Raw genomic sequence first — 23,855 nt, forward strand, 5'->3', positions numbered from 1 at the left:
CCCAGTTTGGGAGTTCGAGCCCCAAGGTGAGGCTCTGTGATGATAGCATGGAGCCCGGAGCCTGCGTCAGATTCTGTCTCCCCCTCTCTGCCCCTCCCCTGCTCACACTCTCTTAAAAAAAAAAAAAAATAAATAAAATAATAATAATAATAAGGTGGCTACAAAACACCATGTCCCTACCCACCCTAACTGTATCCAATCTTTCCCAGCTAGGGTAGCAGTCAGTCATCACGGTAGAGGCAGGGTGAATAAAGACAAAACTGAGCAGAGGCCTCTCTGCTCTTCCGAAGACTTCTCTCCTGCAAAGGGAGGTACCGCAGGCCCATAAAATACCCTGCTTTAACGTAAACTAGTCCCCTTGGAAGAAGCCATCACTCACAAAGGAGGCAGGACGGGTAAGGGTTCAATGTTCAGTTTCCTTTAATGACCCCCATCTCCCTGAAGGGCAGGTGCAGGCAGCTAGGTGACGGCAAGAGATGTTCACTTGAAGATCTTGCCCTGATTGAAGGCTTTGCCCACGTGCTGGAAGGCCCCCTCCCAGGAAAAGTACTCTCGAACCAGCGTCTGGGCCTCCTCACTGCCAGGATCCAGTTTCCGCCACGTATAGGACTCGTAGTCCACCTGCCAATCTGGACTCAGCTGGGGAAAAAAAGGCCAGGTTGAGAAGCATGTGGTCAGGTTATCAGATACTGTCCCACACCTGTTCCAGCTCATGTGTTTCAGCTCAGACACATGTCATCAGCTCCTAAAACTCCTGTGACTGTGACGGCTCCTTCCTGTACATGTTCCTTGAACTCTCCTGAATGCCTACAAGGCACAGGAATAAGTGTGTCTCCCATACCCTTGCCCCACCCTCAAGAGACAGACTCCTCCCCTACAACTTTCCTCACCGGAAAGGCAAGCTCCTGGCCTCGGAAGACCCAGACTCCAGAAATGGAGCTGCTATTGTTGGTTCCAAAGAGGATGACACTGGCAAAGGCATTCTTCCTCAGCTTGTCCAACCGCTGGAACATTCCTGAAGGGGTGAGAGAGAACACGCTGCCTTTAGGATCACATCACCCACTACCTTGTCCTCCCTTCTTCCTAGACCCACCCTCTGCTCACCGGTGATGAGGTTGCAGCTCATGAAGGTCTGGGTGAGCTCCTCGGGGAAGCGGTACTCGGAGTACCACAGAGACCAGCCATCCTTATCAAAATGCTCCCAAAAGTACGGCAGCGCCACAGAGAGGGTGTCCTCGTTGGAGTATTTGCGCTTAAATTCATCCAACACGAAGGTACTGAGTGGAGGCAAAAAGCAAGGTCAACGTGGAGGTCCTACTGAGGCAACCAAGGGCGGTCAGGCTAAAGATGAAGCTAAGGGCAATCTTCACTTAAAATGTACTGGTTTAAAGAGGTCACTGGACTGGCAAATGGGTACAACTTTAGAGGGAAGAGAGCTAAGGAGGGAAGGAGCTAGGGTGCTCCTTTGCTCCCTGCCTAAATGGGCTGGGATTGAGGAGGGCGGGACCTGCGGGGGGGGGGGGGGGCGCCGGAAGGAGGCAGCCCCAAGAAAGGCACAGGGAACTGCTGCCCCCTAGCGGAGACCTAGAATGAGCACTCCCTTTGCTTCCTGGCAGGCCCCTGGGGGGAGGGGGGGGTGCTTTCCCATTGAGTCACACTTAAAAACTGACTCACCCAACTTTCTTCCCCCACCATTGGCCTCTTCAGGTTACATACACTACAATGTGACAGCAATGTAAGCAGTGAACATCTTCAAAGGGACTCCACCCCAGACCTCACACCCGTGGCCTTAGTCACTCTGCCCAGGAACAAGTCCGGATGCTGAAAAGCCCTTAGGTTCAGATTATTTTTGAAGCGATCTGGCTCCGATCTGGCACACTGAGCAGAGAAGGCTCTGCCGCTACAGAGAGGTCCCTCTTCTCACGGTAGCAGTTCTACTTTTCTTTGCAGTTATAAAACCCACAATGCCAGCAAACAAGACAACTAATTCATATTTTTATACACTTGCCACTGGTGACTTTCCAAAGATGATGTATGTAGTTTTGTGCCTTCTACAGTTTGTTAATTTGATACTATATCACTCTATATCTTTTTACAAATGTTTTAATGCCTGGAGCGCCTGGGTGGCTCAGATGGTTAAGCATCTGACTTGGTTTCGACTGAGGTCATGACCTCACAGTTCGTAGGTTCGAGCCCCGCGTTAGAGTCCCGCACAGAGCCTCCTTGGGCTTGTCTCCCTCTCTCTGCCCCTCTTCCCGCTCATGCTCTATCACTATCTTTCAAAATAAATACACAAAAAAATTATTTTTAAAAAAAGCCCTTACTAAATGTTTCATTGGTCCAATTATTCACTAACATAAATAACAGTAACAAACCCTAGAGTTAGAAACCATTAAGTGGTGCGGATCTGCCCCCTGTTGCATTACAGCAAAGTAGAGGCTGGACTTCAACCCTGGGTCCTACGTTCCTTCCCAAATACCCATCAGAGGCCTCCTCTGAGGAGCTTCCATCTCAACCACCCAAAAAAAGGGACCGGGGATTTTTTCCTTCACACCTTCCCAAACCGTTGAAACTTTCTAATTTGTGACCACGTTGCATCCATTTCTCAACCAAATGACCACAGGCTCTCAACACCTCCTGGAACAAGTTGAGCTGGAAGGCCTTAAAAGGACTAGAACTAACTCGAGACAAATAGTATTCATCTTTGAAGACATAACCTTGGTGATCTTAAAAGTCCAGGGGAGGGGCACCTGGGTAGCTCAGTTAAGCGTCCAACTCTCGATTTCGGCTCAGGTCACCATCTCACTGTTCGGGAGATCGAACTCTGGAGCTCCATGGGGCTGCTTGGGATTCTCGCTCTCCCTGTCTCCACCCCTACCCCGCTCGAGCTCATGCTCACGTGTGTGTACACACACGCGGACATGTTTCCGCGCTCTCTCAACATAAAAATAAAAAATAAAAAAAAATCCAGGGGAAAAATCATCTAGGTAGGCAGCCCAGTAGAGCGTCATGGCAATACAACAAATTGGTATTAACCAACATTCCCCAAAAGAAGAAATGCAAAGTTTATTAAAGATTTTCAGTTTATTGATTTGTTTTCTGCCCAGAGTATACAGACCTAATATATGTGAAAATCTCTAAAAATTAACGGTGTCTATGTTACAACAGCATATGTAATTCGGGTTAGTTACCAGAGCATACTCACACACGCTAAAAAGCCTATTCAACTCTTGACCTGCCCCTGTGCTAAGTTCAAAGTATGTCACTTCGGTTCAAAAAGAAATACATCTGTAAAGAACAGCTGCACCTGAAACCTTCCTTGGTCTTGTATGAGCTGCTAAGCCTAAGAGCTACATTCCAAGTTTCTCCCCAAATGGGGAAACAGCAGCTCCTAACTGTGACCACCCAGCACTAGGATGCTCGTCATTTAGAAGTCTCCACGCTCCTATCGTACCCTCCAGCAGTGTGCACCTTCATGCTGGGTTAACCCACAAAAAACCATTACAGGGCACCTGAGTGGCTCAGTCGCTTAAGTGTCCGACTCTTGATTTCGGCTCAGGTCATGATCTCACAGTCTGTAGGTTTGAGCCCCACACTGGGCTCTGCGCTGCCAGCACGGATGCTTGGCATTGAGTCTCTCGCTCTCCCTCTGTCCTGTCCCTCCCCCGCTAGCACTCCCTCTCTCAAAATAAGTAAACATAAAGATAATAAAAGAAACAAAAGAAAACCAGTACAAAATAAGGGAGGCTGAACCCTGTTAAACACTAACAGAACTATTGAAAGGCCAGACAGCTTCGGGAAAGGCCAGACAGCTTTGGGAAAGGCAGAGTGAGCAGGTGAGAAAAGCAGGGAAAAACAAGAACTACATATGTGAAGTGGCTACGGACAAAACCAGTATCATAACGCTTGCAATTTTTTTGAGAGAGGGAGAGAGACAGAGAGAGAATGCGCGAGCAGCATGCATGCAAGGGGCAGGGAGCAGAGGGAGATAGAGAATCCCAAGCAGGCTCCGTGCTCAGCGAGGAGCCCAACATGGGGCTCGATCCCACGACCCTGGGATCATGACCTGAGGTGAAATCAAGAGTCAGATGCTCAGCCAACTGAGCCACCCAGGCACCTCATTAGGCCTGCAATTCTAATGAATGACCTAGGGCAGTGACTGAGAACTTGAGTTTGGAGAAGCGGCTAAGTACTAGATGTCCCACCATTTTCACCCGAAAGTTTCCTTTGACTGCGTTTTCTTCCAAGAACCCCAACCTTTACTGAAAAGGTTGGAAGTGGGTGGGGTGACGACCATCCCATCTATTTCTTTCTCCTTGAGGGGTTTAACTCCCCCCCCCCCCCCAAAATGAACCAGACAGGCACTATGGAGCCATGGTCACCTTCCTTTTTCTCAGTAAGAATTTTTACATTGTCTGTTCATCCAAAGAGTAAAAATAACAATCAAACGACACTGACCTGGTGTCACGGCTTCAGAGCCAGCCCAGCAGGGCAGACATGAGGCTCTCTGTATCCTCTCCCTGTTAGCTCTGGGGGCTCTCAAAACTGACTGAGCATGTTCAAGACCACTTTACCTCCACACCCAATGCTGTGCCCCGTCTATTTGCTAGAAAGGGAGTTCTTATCTTTTTCCCAAATGTAAGAAACGTACTTAGAATCTGCCTTCCACTTTTAAAATGGACCCAGTTCTTGGGGCGCCTGGGTGGCTCAGTTAGTTAAGTGTCTGACTTTGGCTCAGGTCATGATCTCATGGTTCTTGAGTTCGGGCCCCACTACAGGCTGTGTGCTGACAGCTCAGTCTGGAACCTGCTTCGGGTTCTGTGTCTCCCTCTCCCCTCCCCCGCTCCCTAAGATAAACATTAAAAAAATTTTTTTAAATTCATCCAATTCTTGAGAATAAACTCAGAAGTTGCTTTACTTGCAAACAAACATCCTTCACTCCTACACGGACACCCTAAAACTCTGGGCCCTTGCTGTGTAAGGGGAACATGCACAGGGACGCACTGGCCTTCCTGGGTCCCTAACTCTCCAGTATCCTTACCTCTTGGGCAAGTGAGCAAAGGGGTCCTTGGCCTTCGGCTCTGCAGCCAGCGCCTGCTCACATTCATCCATCTCCTCCTCGGGAGCAGGAGCAGCGGCCTTTTTCTCCTCTTTCCGCTCAGCCTGGGGCTTCTGCTTCTCTTCCCGAGACCCTTTCTCTTTCCTTGGGGTGTCCTTTTTAGGCTGGCTCTCTGCAAACTTTTTAGCTGGTACAGAGAAAGGGAGAGAACTCAATGTCCTGCCTCTTTCCATGTGCCTCTAAAGCCAGGCAGTGAGCAGGGTAACAGAGGAAAACTGCTGGGTGGGACTACAAAGGGGCCTAGGCCCTGCGCTGCCATCAGTTCCCCATACGTCCCCAAGCCAAGAACACAACCCTCGGCAACATACATGCACCAACGTTGCTAGACGTTAATACGAACAAGTGAGGGTACGTATGCTTATGAAACAAGTTTCCTGAAGTATCGGTCACTATGTGGGATACCCTACATTCTGTGGGTCCACAAAACCCAAAAGCCTGATGGAACATCAAAGGGCTGAGACTGAATGAACCAGCCCCTGCGTCAGGTCGCACGGCTCTTCCGCCTGCTCTGACCTACCGTCAAACTGGGCCATCTTCTCACAGAGTTTCACCTCCCCCAAGACAGCTCGGAACTGGGGCTGGTTAATGCAGGTGAGGAACCAGCGGTTGGTATTAGGGAAGGCCTGGCGGAAAGACGGCTCCAGGACCTGTCAGAACAGAAGGGTGGAAACCGAGTCAGTGGAGAGAAAGGTCCTGAAGAGTGTCAAGCCAGAGACCCTTGTTTCTTTCTAGATCAAAGCTCCACCTTCCTCTCGAGGCCCCAGATGGCAGCTCCCTAGAGTCCCCTCTTACCTGGGGGGCTACTTCCTGCTTACCTTCCTCTTTTTCACAGTACAGTCCAATTTAACGGGTGCTTGATCCCACCCCTCATTTACTACAAATCTACTTAGCACAAATGTTTACACGGCACATTACTCCTTTTCTTTTTTTTTTTTATTAAAGCTTATTTATTTTGAGAGGGAGCAAAAGAGAGGAACTAGCAGGGGAGAGGCAGAGAAAGAGGGAGTGAGAGAATCCCAAGCAGGCTCTGCACTCTCAGTGCAGAGCCTGATGGAGGGCTGGAACTCACAAACCAAACTCATGAACCAAGAGATCATGACCTGAGCAAAAACTAAGAGTCAAAATAACAACAACAACGACAACAACAAAGAAACCTAAGAGTCAGACACTTAACAAAAACTGAGCCACCCGGGCGCCCCCAGCACCTTACTTCTTTTCCAAAGCCAATTCACACCAACATATTCCAATCTTCAATTCAATAAATTGTTTTAAAAAAAGGAAAGGAAGGAAGGGAAAGAAGGGAAGGAAGGTAGGTAGGTGGAGGGGGGGAGGGGAGGATGCCTGGGTGGCTCAAATGGCTGAGCAACTGACTTTGGCTGAGGTCATGATCTCCTGGTTTGTGGGTTCAAGCCCCGCATAGTTCTTGCTGACAGCTCAGAGCCTGGAGCCTGCTTCGGATCCTGTGTCTCTGTCTCTCTGCTCCTCCCCCACTCATGCTGTGTGTGTGTGTGTGTGTGTGTGTGTGTGTGTGTGTGTGTCTTTCTCTCTCAAAAACAAACAAACAAAAAAAGGTGGGGCGCCTGGTTCAATCAGTTGGGAATTGAGCTTCCCAGCTTCGGCTCAGGTCATGATCTCACAGTGTGTGAGTTCGAGCCCCGCGTAGGGCTCTGTGCTGACAGCTCAGAGCCTGGAGCCTGCTTCAGATCCTGTGTCTCCCTCCCTATCTCTAACTAAAAAACATTTAAAAAATTAAAAAAAAAAAAAAAGTGCAGACACACAGAGCTATCAATTACTCATTTTGCCAAATAAATAAGACTAACAAATACCATCTATGTTAACCACACGACCCAAACTTCAGAAACTAAAGAATGTTCAATAACAAAAATAAGTAAATAAAAATTCAAAAGCAAAAAAGTATTTCAATACATCACACGGTCCCTTAAACTAAACTCAGCTTCATAAACCAACTCATTTACCATCTTGTAGCTTGCTAAGACCAGAGGGAAAGTGACCTTGGCACAGAGATAGAGGATAGCAGCCAACAGTGTTGGTTCTGCAGTGCTGGGTTCAAATCCTTCACCATTTATCAGCTACGTGCCCTTGGACCAGGTGCGAATTTCTCCTCACCCGCACAGCAGAGCAAGACTAAGATGATGCCTGCAAGGCCCCTGGCACCGTGTCTGACAAAGTAGGTGCTTTTTTTCTTTACAATTACCACACTACTGCTCTGGACCAGCATCAGTCCGAGAGCTGCTGCTCGGGACCCAGCAACATGTCATTTTCTTTGACCTGATAACTTCAAGAGTAATTACTACTACCCTGGTTTTATAGCTTACAGAGAAAAAAAGGACTAAATGAATTCTCAGTCGCTCTCACTCACCTCTACCTACAACTTGTAAGTAACGAAGCCAAGAACCGAACCTAATTCTGCCTCCACAAGATCTTCTTGATGAAGCGACCAGCTCTGTCTTTACAACCAAGCACAGCTGGCTTTCCCAAGAAATATGGAAACAAAACGAAACATCTTAGCTGCCACAGAGAAATCAGGACAACAGAACATTACCAGACTTCTCAGAAAGGGGAAAAGCAGCATGGTACTCAAATCTGGAATTCCTAGAGTCGGAGCTGTTACCTGAAATGACTCATCAGACTCATCCCTTAGTTTCTAGCCCCACCTACCCTCTGCCGACCCAGATTCTTTATAAACGTCACCTGTTTATAGAGCCACAACAGAGTGCAGACAACTGTGATGTCAGCCAGTGTCACACGTTCGCCCACCAGGAAAGTCCTCGTCTTCAGGTGAGCATCCAGCAGCCCCAGAATTCGCCTCACCTCCTCCTTTGCATTCTCTGTGGCCTATTGATTTCAAATGACCAAACTTAATAGTGGGTATCCCCCCCTTCCCTGCTCCCCTCCCCCAATGATCGAACTAAGATAACTATTTCACTTACTAAGTTCTGGCTCATCCCCAACCCTTTTGCAATGGAGTCAGACTCTAGGATCATTCCAAATGTTATCAGACACTGAAGCTCTCAATGTCAAATTTCTTCATGGTGCAGTCTGGCTTAATTTCCCACTATACTGACCACAGTCCTGTATTTTTGGATTTGAGAAGGAACCTCAGAGGTCACCCGGTTTAACCACCCTCCTGCCATTGGGTATAGCTTTTCTACAGCAGAAATCTCTCCCCTGACCACTCATGACAGGCACCACCTCCACTGGGTCTATGTGACAAAACAACCCGGATACCATCAACAGCCCAGTGCTCCAAACTCACACCCAAGAGATTAGGTCTTTTATCATCCGTATGTTCTCAGCATCTCCTTTCCTCAATCTATTTAATTCCTTACTCCCGACACTCAGGAGCTGATGCCATCCCTGCCCCTGGCTTCTCCCCAAGTTCCAAGGCTTACCTGCTTGTTGTGGTGCATGATGCCCAAGGTAGGGAACACCCAGGTACTGGCTGGGGGCACTATGTCGCTATCAGCAAAGCTCACCCACTGCACCACCTGGGCTGCGGCCTCAGGAGTACGTCCCCGCAGCTCCTCATTGCTCACTGCAGAGGCAGAGCACAAAGGTCAGAACTTTGGGGTCATGCCAACACCAATCCAAGTCCATGAAAATTCCTCTCCTGTCACTCCAGCTCACCCTTATCCTCTCCTACCTCCTTCATTCCAGATCTTCCCATTCCCACTCCCACCGCAAATTACCGTAGTAGGCAATGGCATTGCTCTCGAACACACAGAATCCATCGTCACCCTCAAATGCTGGAACCTGGGATAAAACAGTCGAAAGGGGAGTGGAATTAAAAAAAAAAAAAGTAAGTAAAGTACACAGTAATTTCTCACTAGCCAATCCCAGGCCCTAGAGTTGTTTTGGATGAAAGTTCTTTTATAAGGCTGACGACCCTTACTAAGCAACTACTGACACAAACTATTGATATTATCTGAAACCCCGGAACCAAAAATATTTAAGTTACCTGGTATCCCTGGTATCTGAACTCACATGGAAAACCCAAAGATTTAGATATTATCAAATACTTATGTAAAATCCCTCAATCAAATAGGCAAAAGACCAGAAACTAAATGTTGTCTCTTTTCTCCATATTCTTGAAAGCAGGGTGGTACTCCCCATACTACACTGATCTCTTTTCTGTTTAGTATGGTTAGTTACCCATCTCTAAAAGCCTCTCGGTCAGCTCATAGCAGGTACCTGATACATTTGCACTATAAACAGTCAAAACTCATTCTCTCTCCCACAAATAAAGAAACCTGTGAATTTTACAACAGGTCACTGAACAGGCTCTGCATTATTCCCAACTATGTGCAAATACACACTTGTCTTAAAATGAAAAATTTTTGGGGGCGCCTGGGTGGCGCAGTCGGTTAAGCGTCCGACTTCAGCCAGGTCACGATCTCGCGGTCCGTGAGTTCGAGCCCCGCGTCAGGCTCTGGGCTGATGGCTCAGAGCCTGGAGCCTGTTTCCGATTCTGTGTCTCCCTCTCTCTCTGCCCCTCCCCCGTTCATGCTCTGTCTCTCTCTGTCCCAAAAATAAATAAACGTTGAAAAAAAAAATTTTTTTTTAAACTGAAAAAATTTTTAAGTCAATGAAATGTAAAAAAAATAAATAAATTGTAATATGGAAAGCGCCCTTTTAAAGATGGAGGCCATCTTCAGGCCTCCTTGGATTCTCAGGACCCGAGACCCCTCTCCACCGTCCTACTCACCTTGCCGGCAGGAAATTTACGGAGAAATTCAGGTGTGCGGTTGGTTTGGCCAAAGTGGAAGTGGGGTGGTGCGGAGAGCACGCGGACCTGAGCCCCGCTGTACTGAGCAGCAATGAGAGCCTTGAAGGCCCTCCAGTTTTCAGGATATGTGTACAGGGTCTGTGGGGGGAGGGGGAAGATGGAGAATGTTAACGACAGAAGGGTCTCAGTTCTAAATGTCACCTCCAGGGATAAATTCCCTGAGTTATTCCCAATCCGTTCAACTCCCTCTGGTAAACCAAATTCTCTGGTATCTGTCATGTGTAATCAGAGTCCTCTGAAATACCGGGGACAGAACTACACACCAACTGCTAAATAAAGCTTGTTGACAGGTTTGACCTTCTCTAAGGACAGCTCCAGAAGCACTCTCACCCCCTCAAATGTATCTTCAAGAAACCCAGAACTTCCAGCACCCGCAGACTCCACCTGCCGACAAACAGACACTCCTCCTTTCCCTGGTTTCATTCATTGATGGTTGGCGAGTACCTGCCTACTCCACCGCTGAGCCGCTCATCCCTTTAAAGAACCATCACTGTTTATCACACACACCGACCGTTCCCAAATTCCCTTCAGAACAGCCAGGCGAAACCGAATGGCATCCTCTCCTCCCAAATCAACTCGGTCTCCCCAAAAGCCCGTTCCTTCTTGTCACGCTAACGTCCCCCCCACCCCCGCCCGTCCCGTCCCGTCCCGCAGTGAGTTCCCTGGCAGTAGCTTCTCCTTCTCTTAGTCCTTCTCTTAACGGTCCAGCTGGGCTGACTCCACCGTCCGGGGATTCCTCTCACTCTCCAACCTCCCCGATGATGAACCCTTAACCGGAGACAGCCGTACCTGCCCACAAAGACCCTCGTCTTAACCCAGTCCCTGCTGTTGCCCTACAAAACGGTCACAAAAGTTGTCAACCTGCCCGGATACCATGTCTCGAAGCGGCAGTGAACCCGAACCCTTTTCTCAGGCCCCAGACGGCCAGGATCTGACATCTCTTTTCTCCACTACCCCAGACCCTTCCACCTCTTTGGCCTCCGAGAGCCCCAGCCTCAGTTCCCCTCCGGGGCCTGGAAGCCTTGCTCTCCAACAGTACGATCTCTAGACCCCCCACCAGTTCCCCACTCGGCTCCAGAACTCCTCTGACGCCGGAGGGCCCCACTCGGGCAGAGGATGGCGTCGGATACCGTGACCTGGATCGCCAGAGCCGGCAAACTTACCCCAGCCGCCATGGTGATTCCGCAGAGAAAGGGGGTGGGGCTCTCGGCGCTGCCGCAAAGTAAGCCGTCCGGGAGAGAAGGGGGGGAAGGGGAGAGCCGTGGAGAAACAGCAGCCGCAAAGCGAGGACGGCATAGAAGGCATACGCACGACAGTTCGGTATCCCGCGGCGCTGAATTGGGAAAAGAGAGGGGCGGGGCCTGCCGGCCTGCGCGGAAAAGCCCGCGCCTGCGCAGTGGGACTCTCGACTGGCCCGCCCCTCAGGCACGGCCAATCCGAGTCCCGACGTGTAGGTAGAAGGCGCGGAGGGTAAACTGTGAGAATGGGCCGCAATCCAGGGCCTCCTCTGGGCGGCGACGTGGCACCGCTGCCAACTCCGCGCCGCGCGGGGTCCCAGAAGCGTTCCCCTCCAGCTCAGGAACCCGCGGTGACTTGACGGGGATCCTGCCAGCCCCCTAACATCAGGACTGTGGGACACTCACTGGAGCGGAAACAACTCCTGCGTGGATAATTCCATTTGTTCCCGCTCTGGTTTTCTAGAGAGGATGAATGTCTATCCGGAGCCTAGGTCAGAAACCCTCTGCAGAAGTGAGGTTTCCTCGCATTAAATCACCTTGCGGCTCCGGGATGCAGTTACTGCAGGAATGGCTCTGGTACTGGTCCTGCAGCAGGGGCGGGGGGGCAAGAGAGAACACAGCTGATCCCTTCCGCTCGTCACCCTTAGGGGCAGTTTACCAATGATGGGCTGCCCTTTACCCACGCTCAGGTCGGAGAATGTTTCACCCATTTTAATAAGAGCAGGATGAATTCTGTAAAGTGAGAGAACGGTTGTAGAACCCTGAACCCCAATTTCAGGCCGTCACCATATAAATCTGGGCAGCAAGGTAAACGTGGAGCCAAACTTGGTTCTTCTCACAGCTACTGCCCCAGCCCCCCAGCCAGCACCCCAGCCTCCAGGAACTCTGCTGAGTGGGCCCCAGGTGCAGGAACACACCATCATCACCGGCCCTCGCTGCAAGTTGTGACAAATGGTATGATGGAACAGGCTGACACACGTTTTGGGGTGGTCAAAGGCACCTCTGAGAAGAGGCGGTAAGGTCTGGGGAGGGGAAGTACTGGGTGGAAATTAGAGGACACTGTAGTGCTTATTAACTAGCAGCTTTATTGCCCCTTAGGGTCCCTGTCTTCACTTGAGGAGGTTTCGAAGTGCTTGAGGGAGGAAAACCTGTAAGAAATGATGGAGGTCAGGAAACAGGCCTTGAGAATCCTGCAGTGGGGTCACAGTGAGATTCTGGCCGGCCTGGGAGGCCGACGCCACGAAAGTCAGGAGCGGCTCAGCCGCTGGCTTCTGTGCAGCACTGCCGGGTCCTCTCAGCTCCCGGGTTACCTGAGCCTCCGTTGCCAGCCACTCTGCAGCGCCGGCACCGCCTCCGTCTCTATCCTTGGTTTGCTGCTGCAAGCGTCGCCGGGCACGCCGCCGCCCCTGCCACACTCGGTGCCACAAGGCACAGCGCCAGCTCACTAAGGAGAGGGACATCCCCTTCCCTGCCTCACCCCGAGCCCCTTCTCCTGCTGCCTCAGGTCCTTTGGGCCCCTGCTCTGCCAGTGCCGCATGGCCTGACCGCCCCTCTTCTCCAGGGGCTAGATGCTGCCCGGTCACGTGGGGTGGCTCCCCTGGCCGCCCAGGGCTATGCACGGCCCAGTCCTGCACCGTCTCTCCAACCTCTATAACCATTTCCTCCACCCCATCTTCGCTGGGGTCTCCCGTGCATCCCTGCTGCTCCTCCCATCCCTCCTCCCAGCTTTTTTCCTGTCCATCTCGTTTCAATCTTTTGCTTGTCCCTCCCTGGGGAGACTCCTCAGGCCCACCTCCCTCTGACCGCAGTCTCTTGGTTCCCTGTTCCATATGGCATCCCAGTGCTTCCCTGAACACCTGGGCCAGGGCAGCAGTGAGCTGGGTGAAGGGAGCAGGGGGTAAGGGGATGGGCGTTGCGGACAGCAAAGCACTGGGGGAGCTGGGCTGCAGAAGAGGGAGCAGCCCCCAGTCCCGACCCCGGGAGGAACGGCGCTGGTACTGTAGGCTTCGGCAGTAATTGGCTGCCGCTCGGGAACAGTTCTGTAGCCTCCCGGCCACCCGGCTGGTCACATTGGCTGCCACATTGTGACTCAGGTCAAAGGGGTCCTGGAGATTCATGGGGCCAAGGCGCAGACCCTCCCAGCGATTAGAGGGCAGGCCCCCTGCCACAGGCAGTGCCTGACCCTCCCGCAGGGACAGCAGTGAGCCACGAAGATCCCAACACGAGACGCAGGAGAAGAACTGGGCTAGCAGAGAACCTGGAAGAGGAGGAAGACCAGGCAGAAAGGGTTACTTAGAGGCCAGAACCGAGACAGGCCTGCACTAGAGGCATTCTGTTAGAAGGACTTTCTTTTCCCTTCCAAGTAGCTCAGAAGAGTGTCAGAAGCCGGGCTCCTCTAGTCTCCATAGACAAGAGGTCCAGCCTCTCTCCCCGTGCCCCCAGCAACATCCTTCCCCAGATGCTGCTCCCTCCCCTTGCTAGCAGTGTAACCTTGAGCAGGCCACTTCATTGCTCCAATGCATGGTTTCTTCATCTGTAAAATGGCAGTAATACTAGCTGTCCCACGAGGTGGTTGCGAGAACCGTGCCTGGCAAACAGCAACTGAGCTATGTCACATCTACGTTTGTGACTAACATCATTTATTAATCCTTTACCGGGCTCCCCAGACTCACTGAGGGGCTCCTTATTGGTGCTGGGCTCCAGTCTTGAGGCATCCCTGGGGAAACTACAGTCCCAGCCATCAACCTCCACCTGTTCGCCCTCACCTGTGAAAGTGAAAAAGGTGAGGGTCAGCCTGGAAGCAGGAAGATTTGGGGTGATAAGCAGAGATCTCATTCCTGGGGTAAATTTAGTGCATCTAAACGAGATAAACAAGAGGAAAGCTGATGCTACCAAGATACAGAAGGTGGAGGCCAGGCTGCCGTACCTGCTTTCTGGGTGAGCTGGGATACAGTGGGCAACACAGGAGGGTCCCTGGTCTGAAGGAAATAGATCACGAGCAAGGTCAGGGCGTAGTTACTGAGAAGGGGGCCACTCCCTGGGTAAATAATAATTCCAGTTAGATTGGGGATGCCATCTGACACCCTCCCTGGTTTTCTCAACCCTGGTTCCTATACCTGCCTCCCCCCTTCCCTCCCTTTGCCCCAACAGCAGCTTTACCCCAAGTCTGTCCTGATTCATCCTCACCTGACAGCCCTCGACCCTGAGCCCAGCAGCGGAGGGTGTACACGAGGGGCCGTACTCGCCCATCCAGCTCAGAGCAGAGACTCAGGAAACGAGAGTTATGCAGGGCCAGCCTGGAACAAAGACCAGGGTGTCAGTGCTGGGGAACCCCGCTCTCATTCCCGGCTTGCGGAACGGGGGCCAGTTGGAAGAAAGCCAAAAGAGGGTTTCCCAAGTGTCTGCTAACACACTGGTCATGCGAAAGGGTATACAAAAAGCCATCAATGTGTCTGGGGAAACACTACATCCTATATGCCCCTCCTGGATAGGATATTCCAGAAGCGTGTAGTTACAAGACTGCTCAAAGCCTTTCATATGCAAAGAAACGAAGGGAGGGAGAAAGAGAAGGAAAGAGGAAGTGGAGGAGAGGGAGGAAAGGGAGACCTATTTGCATTTAACTTAGCATTTCCCAAACTTATTCAACCCTGGAACTCTTTTCTGAATCCCCTAAAAACATTATTTCAAGGAACACCCTTTACATTCGTGAAAACGGATGCCAGACAGGTGGCAAATGGCAGAAGGAGGGGATGGAACCCAACAAGGATAACCTCAATGCTCAGCAAGGCAGGAGCTTTCTGCACAGGGGTTCCCTCTCCACCACCCCAGAGTGCTCAGCTGCCCTTCCCCAACCACCCCACCCCCACGACAAAGGTACCGGTTACTGAGGGAGACGTCACCGTGGAGACCTGAAGGCCGATGGCAAAACTTGACCACAGGGCGTCGGGCAGAGGGCACAGTTTGGACTCGGTACACTCCAGGGACACAGCCCCGAAGAATGGATCCCACCAACTCCAGCATGGCCACCCCGTCTGTCTTCTCCCCCTCTTTCAGGGCCTCTGCTAGTTCCAGGGCCTTCCCCAGGTCCCCCTCTCCCCGGTCCTCCTGCAGTGGGGAGGCTGGAGGCAGGGACTGGGGAGAGGCAAGGGTCTCAGAGGCCAAAGCAGAGTCCGGAGTCTGGGGTGCCAGGGAAGAGGAAGGAGTTTCAAAGTCCAGGGCTTCCGAGTCTTGGGGAGAAGGAGGCTGTGAGTCTGGAGGGGAAGCTGGGGTACAGGCCAGGGCTTGAGGATCCAGTGGGGATGCAAGGGCTGAATCCAAAGATGGAGACTCTGGAGCCTTTGGGGCTGGCTGTAGATAGAAACGAGTTGAATGAATAGTCGCCTCTCTTGCTGTTCCCCATGTGGGCAACATTCCTCAAAACCTATCTATTACTGCTTATGAGTTAGGCCCCACTCCAAGGGTTTTATATAAATTAACTCATTTAATCCTCACAATCCCTTTTCAAAATTAAAAATAACTTGGGGCGCCTGGGTGGCTCAGTCAGTTAAGCATCCGACTCTTGATTTCGGCTCAGGTCATGATCTCATGGTTCATGAGATCAAGCCCCACATCGGGCTTGGTGCTGACAGTGCAGAGCCTGCTTGGGATTCTCTCTCTCCCTCTCTCTCTGCCCTCCTCTGCTTGTGCACTCTCTTTCTCAAAATGCATAAACTCAAAAATAAATCAATTTAATTACATTAAAAATAACTTTTAATGCCACATAATAAATGGTCTGTAGTCTACCAAAATGTCATGGTCACGAAAGACAAAAGAAGGCAGAGGAACTGTAAAGGAGACCGAGTAAACAACGCTAGCCTGCTGGTGGGCAACTGATGAAGGTAGAGGACAGGCTATAGACTAAAGTCTCATAACATTTTACACCTGCACCAGGTTAACATGTCCCTACTTGCTAACTGTCCTGCCACTACACACTAGGACACCTTTGTGCTTCCCTGATACACACTGGACTATTATGGGATTCAATGTATGCAACTTGCTCTCAAGAGATTTTTATGGGGCGTCTGGGTGGCTTAGTCGTTAAACATCCGACTTTGGCTCAGGTCATAATCTCACAGTTTGTGAGTTCGAGCCCCATGTCAGGCCCTGTGCTCACAGCTCAGAGCTTGGAGCCTGCTTTGGATTCCGTCTCCTCCTCACTCTCTCTGCTGCTCCACTGCCTATGCTCTCTCTCTCTCAAATAGACTTAAAAACAAAACAAAACTAGCTTAAAATAACCCTTTTTGTAAAGTAGGAAGTATATGAAAACTCTGTACTTTCTGCTAAGTTTTCCTGTGAACCCAAAACTGCTCCAAAAAACAAAATCTTTTACAAAAAGACAACCTTTCCTATTCCTTAACAACCTTTCCTATTCCAAACACAGAAACTGTACATTAGAGATTAGAAAATATAGATAAGCAAAAACATAACCCCAGAATTACTTTATTGTATGTCCTCTTATATATTTTTTCCCCAAATAGGGTATTCTATACACTGTTTTGAAATCTGATTTTTTCATGTTACAAATGCCATGTATCCTATGTCAACTCATATTCATTCTACCTAATCCCCATCCACATTCACGTTTCTCCAATTCAATAACCCTTTCAGGTAGCTTCTATTATCCCCATTTTACAGATGAGGAACTAAACGTGAGAGAGAGAGGACCATCCCTGCTGACTCTTCCTAGCTACCTCCCTGGTCACTCACCTGGGAGTCTTCCAGGTCACCCAGATCCAGGAAGAGGTCAAGATCACAGCCATGGACATCAAAACTGTTTATGGAAGACCCAAAAGGATGGACCACACAGCCTGGGTGCCGGGCAGAAAATAAAGGCGGGGCAACATTAGAGAGGAGTATGGGGTGGAAGGACACGGGGGCACAAAGAAGGAAGAGCAGCCGGATAAATGGGGTGTGGACTTGAGGGAGGGAAGAACAGGGAGACACGGGAAGGGAGAGGACTCACCAGGGAAGAACTCTGTGAAGACCTCCTGCATCAGGGCCACGACGAGGCTCCGAAGCTGCCGCTCAGCCTCGGACAACTCCCTCAGCCCCACGAGCTTCATCATTTGTGCCCCAACGTCGGGGGCCTCGGCTAGTGCTTTGGCCAGCTGGTGACTGTCAGGGGCCGCTCCTTTGGGGGATTTGGAGGCAGGGCTCTGGAACTCTTTCTGCTCCCGTGGCCGGACCCGCAGGCGGTGTCCTCCCAGGCTGTGCTGGGGCTGTGACAAGACAGCTTCTCGGGTCCCTATGTCCCCCATCTCCACGATAGCAAAAACTCCCTGGCAAATCACAACAGGGGCAGTGATCATGGTTTTGGAACCAAGAATCCAAACGCGTGATTTGACAGTGGGTGACACTCTTTGAAACTGGGACCACCCTATAAATCAGGAATATCTGCTTAATGTTTCTGAACAGGGAATATACTCAGATAAACAATTCTCAAGGCACCCGCGTGGCCCAGTCAGTGAAGCATCCGACTTCAGCTCAAGTCATGATCTCATGGTTTCATGGGCTTGAGCCCCATGTAGGGCTCAGCACTGACAGTGCAGAGCCTGCTTGGGATTCTCTGTCTCCCTCTCTTTCTGCCCCTCCCCAACTCACACGCACGCGCACGCACTCTCTCTCTCAAAATAAATAAACTTAAAAAAGAGAAAAAAAGATGAAGGGAATGGAACGGACACTCCAGAAGCAGGCTCCAGACTCTGAGCTGTCAGCACAGAGCCCGACACAGCGCTCAAACTCACGAGCTGTGAGATCATAACCTGAGCTGAAGTTGGATGTTCAACTGACTGAGTCACCCAGGCGCCCCATATGATCAACAGATTTTTAACAAAGTTGTCAACACCATTCAATGAGGAAAGATTAGTCTTCTCGACATGGGGCTGGGACAACTGGATAGCCAAATGCAAAAGAATGATATTGGACCTCACACCACATACACAAATTAAAATTAATGGAGCAGTGGGACAGGGGGAGCAGCCTCACCAGCACACGGGCCTGAATCAGAGGCGAGGGGTGATGAAAACATTCTGGAAGGATGGGTGAAGAACCTTGTAAATATACTAGCAACCACTGAATTGTGTACTTCAGAAGTGTGAATTTTATCACTCATCTCACTTCTGCCCTATGCCAAACACAACAAAAAATGTGAAACAAGGAAGAAACGCAGCCACTTGGACCTGCCCAGGCCAATCTTCCAACTCTGAGGAATCACACTACGCACCAGACTGCAGTTCAACACCAAGTCTGCAATCAAAGCCCCAGCTAGGAATTAGGTGTCTCTTTGCTTGGCCTTGTCTGCACACATATTTTTCTCAAGAACTCCACTGAAGGCATCAGGGAGGACAGGATTAGCAGATTCAGAAGGCTGTCTCCTGGCTATTTTTCTCTTCTCAATACCATCACCCCAAGCTAGTGCTACCACTTACTGAGCTTATTATACTGAGGGCTTATTACAAACCAAGCAGTTCACATGAACTATCCCTAAGTCTCACAAGGCTCCTACACAGTATACATTATTATTTCCATTTTAGAAATTAAGAAACTAAATTTCTTAATTTAGTAAGAATTAAGTTACTAAAGTAACTTGTGACTGCCTCCAAGTAAGGGGCTTAATCCCCCAAATCTCCAACTTCCCAGTGATGATCTCCCTCAAGGAACTGTTGTGGAAATTAAATGAGATATTGTTTGTAAACTACTTAGCACATGATTGGTGCATGATAATTATTCAATAAAAACTTTAGTCATTATTCTGATAATAATTAAAAGCCTCAGAAACTTGAGGTTTAAGTTCAGAAAAAGGTCATTCTTTACAACTGAAGCAAATATGAACAAAAATGAAGGTACTGAGTTTTCTGAGGAAGTAGTCTGGGGCAGACACTGCCAAGTGCTCACCCAATAAATACACCTTCTCCCTTTTTTTTTTTTTTTTTGAGAGACAAGTGAGCAAGGGGCAGAGAGAGCGCAAGAGAGAAGCAGGGCTCACCAGAAGCGGGGCTCCAGTTTCTACCCAAAGGAGGGCTCCTGTTCACCTGAAGCAGGGCTTGTGCTCACCCAATGCAGGACTCACCTGATGTGGGACTCGAACTCAGGAACTGTGAGATCATGACCTTAGCCGAAGTCAGATGCTTAACAACTGAGCCACCCAGATGCCCTCTCCATTCTTTCTTACTAACAGAACCCTGATTCTTGTTCAAAAGGGCAAGGTGTCCAGCTACAAACACATTTCCCAGTCTTGCCTGTAGCTAGGGGTAACCATGGGATAGAATTCAGGCCTATGAGATATACAAAGTCTAATGAAGAGGCGTGTGGAAAATTTTTCCTAGAAAATAAAGAAAATCAGAGGAGGGGAGCCTGGGTGGCTCAGTTGGTTAAGCTTCCAACTCTTGATTTCGGATCAGGTCATGATCTCACAATTTGTAAGATCATGTCAGCACGGAGCCCACTTGGGATTTTCCCTCTCCTCTCTCTCTCTCTCTCAAGGTAAATTTGCAAGCATTAAAAAAATAAAAGAAAAGCAGGGGAATAAAGTCAGGCTCATATGGCACTAGCCTTTTTAAACTGTCCTTCAGTCTTTCATTCATTCACTCATTCATTCATTCATTCATTCATTTTGAGAGAGAGAGAGAGAGAGAGAGAGAGAGAGAGAGGGAGAATCCTAAGCAGGCCCCATGCTCAGCTCGGACCCCAAAGCAGAATTCAATCCCCATGACCCTAGGATCATGGCTTGAACCAAAACCAAGAGTCGGATGTTGAACCACCAACTGAGCCACCCAGGCACCCAAGCCTGCCCCTTTTCCTTACCTGAAGATGTGCAAGCAGCATTATCACAACTAAGAAGTGAGAGCCACTTGCCAATTAATGACAGAGCAGGAAAACAGTACAGTCCTAGACTGCCCAGGTCTGGACTTCTTGTTACAAAGAACAATTAGATGCACCTGGGTGGCTCAGTCGGTTGAACATCTGACTTTGGCTCAGGTCATGATCTCACAGTTCAGGAGTTCGAGCCCAGCATCAGGCCCTCTGTTGTCTGCTGTTGGCACAGAACCCGCCATGGATCCTCTATCCCCCTCTCTCTCTACCCCTCCCCTGCTTGCACTGTCTCTCTCAAATAAACTTAAAAAAGAAGAAGAAGAAGAAGAAGAAGAAGAAGAAGAAGAAGAAGAAGAATTATTAAACCCCTTTTGTTTAAGCCACTGTGGGTCCATTGCTGAACGCAATCGCTAAGGAAAACACACCCCAGCCCGTCCTAAGAGAAGACATGGGCAGTCAAAGCCATGCCTGCATAACGAGAGCACAACCTCAGAACTATAATATGATGACACAACACAGCAGTACAATACTGAACTTTTTTCAAAGGACTAACAAACTGACAAAAGGTCTGCCTGGAAGACAAAAAGGACCACAAAGAATAAGCCTGTTTGTCTAGCACTGTCCAAAGAACAGGGTATTTTGGCCAGCTAACATTAGTATCTCTCACTGGAAGTTAATAAACTGCTAGCTGTTTTATCAACCAGTCTCTTGTGGGGTTAGGACAGATCTCCCAATGGTGTGGCCTCAAAGCACCTGCTTCGCTGTAATTACGTTATTCACAAAACTGTAAGCTCTGTGCCTACAGAGATCAGATCTATCCTATTCATGACTGAAAATGCAGCTCTACGCATGGTGCCCAGTACAAAGTCAGCAGTTAATACTTGGCAAGTCAAATGAAGATTGACTGAATAAATAAATGACCAGTAAGTCCCCCAGTGACTAACTCTGGTGAACTGATAAAACCCAAGCAGGGGCTGGGGCGGGGAAGCTCACAAAGCTGGACCGGCCCAAGTACTGTGGTATCCACCAAGGACAAGCCCGCCAAGGATGAGGCACCAGCTGAGACAGGGCTGCTGGTTTCTCCCTCATTTCTTTTTGTATGTGGCACACCTGACTCGTTCTTTACGCCAATAGCCATTCACTCTACCTTGTCCTTGTCCATGACGACACTAGCCACGGGTCCGAATGCCTGGAAGTACTCAGAAAGCTGCGCAGAATCCACATCCCGGGGAAAGCCACTGACAAACACACTCCGGAGACCCTGGGCCTTTCGGGCAGCTCGTAGTCCTACCAGGTGCCGGTGCTTCCGGCCTCCCAAATGGGCATCTAGGCTGGGTCCTGCAAAGATAAACGTGAAACAAAAACATCCAAATCACTCTTCGGTGGACTTAAATGCATACCTAAATCCTACTAATCCTTCCAAGCCATAGGAAGTGTGATCTTTGAATAAACAAAGTCCTAGCTCTTTTCACCTTCCTCTCTTGTCCATTTGTCTGTATAATGCATTCTAAGCGGTTCCCCAGAGAGCTAGCTACCGCTTCTTCTTAAACCATCTCTAAGTGCTAGAGCAACACCTGCAAATTGTAAAGAAATTAACGGGAAGCTTATCCAGGTCATATACAGAGGAACTAAATAAAACAGGACCCTAGACTATTCCCTCATGAATCATCCCTAGGTATGGTATAGAGATTCAAAGTGCAAGATCTGAAGTCACACTGCCCAAGTTCAATTCTCAGCTCCGGCAAGCTGTGTGAGATCTTGGGCAAGTTACTTAACCTCTCTGTGCACCTCTGTGCACACACAAAATGAAGATATTAACAGTACCACATAGGTATTATGCATCTAAGAGTACTTGGCAGAGTCTGGTACATGTGGACCACGGGAAAAGTTTAGCTGCTATTATTATTATTATTATTTTTATTAAATTTTGGGTCAGCTGCTTATTGTCACCAATGTATATGTGGGGCCAGGGAAGACTATCTTGGATTTCTGGCTTGCCCTAGGGGACAAAGAGTGGTAATGTCATTCACAAAGAAAAAGAATGGAAGATCTGTTTAAGGAAGATCATGATTCCAGTTTAGGAAAGATCGCGATTCCAGACTTCAAAAGTGGAATTTGAGGGGCGCCTGGGTGGCGCAGTCGGTTAAGCGTCCGACTTCAGCCAGGTCACGATCTCGCGGTCCGGGAGTTCGAGCCCCGCGTCAGGCTCTGGGCTGATGGCTCAGAGCCTGGAGCCTGTTTCCGATTCTGTGTCTCCCTCTCTCTCTGCCCCTCCCCCGTTCATGCTCTGTCTCTCTCTGTCCCGAAAATAAATAAAAACGTTGAAAAAAAATTTAAAAAAATGGAATTTGAGGTTTCATGGAGTCCCCTGCGCTGTCATACAAGACTCCTGTCGATTCTGCCAAATCCACTTTCTCATCATGCATGCCCTGCTACCCTGCTACCTCACCCATCTCTGCCTTTGCCTAGCTCCTCCGTAGGGCTACCCTGAGTTAAGTGCTACTTTCTCAGTGATCCTCCAGCTGTCTAAACATATCTCTAGAGCTCTGGAATTGTCTGCATCTCTAGATGGTGAGCTCCTTCACCTCTAAATCCCCTCACCCCACCCGAGAGCCCAGCCGAGTAACAGGCACAAAGGGGGCGTCCAACAGATGACGGTGATAGAGGCAATAAGATCATGACACTTTAGTTGTAGAGATTTCGGATACTAGGGATGAGGGGGCAAAGTGGTGGGGCTTTCCCCACTCTCCAATCCCTTCGTACAGGCAGAGTGAAAACCGAGGTGAGTGACCCTACCAACCGACTTGACAAAAACTAGGACCCGAAGACGAAAACTCACGACCACCCCCTCACAAGCCACCGCTTACGGTTGGCTGTAGTAACGTGGCAGAGGCAGCAGCGGAAACCCCCACGAGGCAGCGACTGGACATCCGAATCCACTGCCGCCATCGCGACTCTCCAGTACGGACAACACACAACCACTTCTGCCACCACCGGAACTCACGCCTACAAATCGCAGCGCGCTTGGAAGCAACTTCCGCCAGTCCAATAGGAAATGACGTAGCAAGGCCAATCGCGCAGGCACACTCCTCCGGAAACTGAGTCCCTAAGGCTCCGGGTTCCGTTTCCACCCGGCTTTAAGTCTTCACCCGCTTCTGGAAAAGCCGCCCATCTTTGATACTTATCTGCATGCGGTAAGCCGATTGGTGTGCTCTGAGCCACTTAGGCGTTGATTGGCCCAAGGCTTCATGAATATTCATAGAGTGGCCACAAAAACCGGCGCCGGCGGGGGTTTGAAGCCTGAGTGCTCTATCCTTGCTCGGAGTTCGGGAGTGTGCTGTTTGTACCTTCTTTCAAGAGGCGGTTAGAGACCCGCGGCGCTGAATCCTCTCTCCTTATTCACCTGACGAATAAAGGCGGAGGATGAGCCGACTTCACAAAACTCAAAGCTGCCCCTGGACTCCCAAGTTCCTTAGGGCTGTTACTCTCTCCTTCTGCCCTCTGTCCTTCCCTAAAATGGGCGTTCAGGGACCACTTCCTAGCCCTGGTTGGGGAGCTCTGCCCCTGTGGGCACCCTCTAGACTCCACTCAGCCACAGCCAGATCGCTGCGGTCCCGGTGAGTCAGGCTTTCCTTCCGCAATAGTGGGCTGCGTGAAGTGTACTCACGAGGCGCCAGAGCCACCGGCCCCCTTCAAGGCAGGCGATGGAACCTACCATGTGACAGCTGAGTGGAGACATTGGAGGGAAAAAAATGCTTCTTTCCCCAGACTGGTAGAGTGGTCAGTTTCTCCCGATACTGCCGGGGTGTAAGCTCAGAATGGGGAGAGTAAAGGAGCTGGG

At 49.9% G+C, this 23,855-nt stretch overlaps 2 protein-coding genes across 2 annotated transcripts; both read right to left on the reverse strand.

Annotated features, from left to right (window-relative positions):
• Positions 1 to 402: 402 nt before the first annotated feature.
• On the reverse strand, positions 403 to 13,209 carry EEF1G (eukaryotic translation elongation factor 1 gamma). The gene is made up of 11 exons (XM_043581398.1): positions 11,570 to 13,209; positions 11,090 to 11,259; positions 9,846 to 10,004; positions 8,830 to 8,893; positions 8,533 to 8,675; positions 7,832 to 7,975; positions 5,637 to 5,766; positions 5,042 to 5,246; positions 1,105 to 1,277; positions 891 to 1,015; positions 403 to 639 (listed from the first exon to the last, which is right to left on the reverse strand). Exons 2-11 carry the CDS (start codon positions 11,099 to 11,101, stop codon positions 481 to 483), a joined length of 1,314 nt encoding a protein of 437 aa, XP_043437333.1. The 5' UTR covers positions 11,102 to 11,259; positions 11,570 to 13,209; the 3' UTR covers positions 403 to 480.
• On the reverse strand, positions 12,230 to 23,052 carry TUT1 (terminal uridylyl transferase 1, U6 snRNA-specific). Its single transcript, XM_043581397.1, has 9 exons — positions 22,882 to 23,052; positions 21,162 to 21,352; positions 17,166 to 17,481; positions 16,910 to 17,010; positions 15,042 to 15,511; positions 14,351 to 14,460; positions 14,091 to 14,201; positions 13,837 to 13,929; positions 12,230 to 13,421 (listed from the first exon to the last, which is right to left on the reverse strand). Exons 1-9 carry the CDS (start codon positions 22,961 to 22,963, stop codon positions 12,274 to 12,276), a joined length of 2,622 nt encoding a protein of 873 aa, XP_043437332.1. The 5' UTR covers positions 22,964 to 23,052; the 3' UTR covers positions 12,230 to 12,273.
• Positions 23,053 to 23,855: the final 803 nt, after the last annotated feature.

Source organism: Prionailurus bengalensis, chromosome D1 (genome assembly GCF_016509475.1).
Source record: "Prionailurus bengalensis isolate Pbe53 chromosome D1, Fcat_Pben_1.1_paternal_pri, whole genome shotgun sequence".
In the NCBI taxonomy this organism is placed as follows: domain Eukaryota; kingdom Metazoa; phylum Chordata; class Mammalia; order Carnivora; family Felidae; genus Prionailurus; species Prionailurus bengalensis.

What these genes read in the sequence shown, in the direction of transcription:
- EEF1G (XM_043581398.1), bottom strand. An exon ending in GTAAATTTCCTGCCGGCAAG is followed by an intron (nt 8,894 to 9,845) that starts GTGAGTAGGACG and finishes GTTTTATCCCAG; the next exon opens with GTTCCAGCATTTGAGGGTGA. An exon ending in GAAGATGGCCCAGTTTGACG is followed by an intron (nt 5,247 to 5,636) that starts GTAGGTCAGAGC and finishes TCTCTGTACCAG; the next exon opens with CTAAAAAGTTTGCAGAGAGC.
- TUT1 (XM_043581397.1), bottom strand. Translation starts at nt 22,963, where the DNA reads ATGGCGGCAGTGGATTCGGATGTCCAGTCGCTGCCTCGTGGGGGTTTC. An exon ending in CCAGCTCACCCAGAAAGCAG is followed by an intron (nt 13,930 to 14,090) that starts GTACGGCAGCCT and finishes TCACTTTCACAG; the next exon opens with GTGAGGGCGAACAGGTGGAG. An exon ending in CACCAATAAGGAGCCCCTCA is followed by an intron (nt 13,422 to 13,836) that starts GTGAGTCTGGGG and finishes CTCCTCTTCCAG; the next exon opens with GTTCTCTGCTAGCCCAGTTC.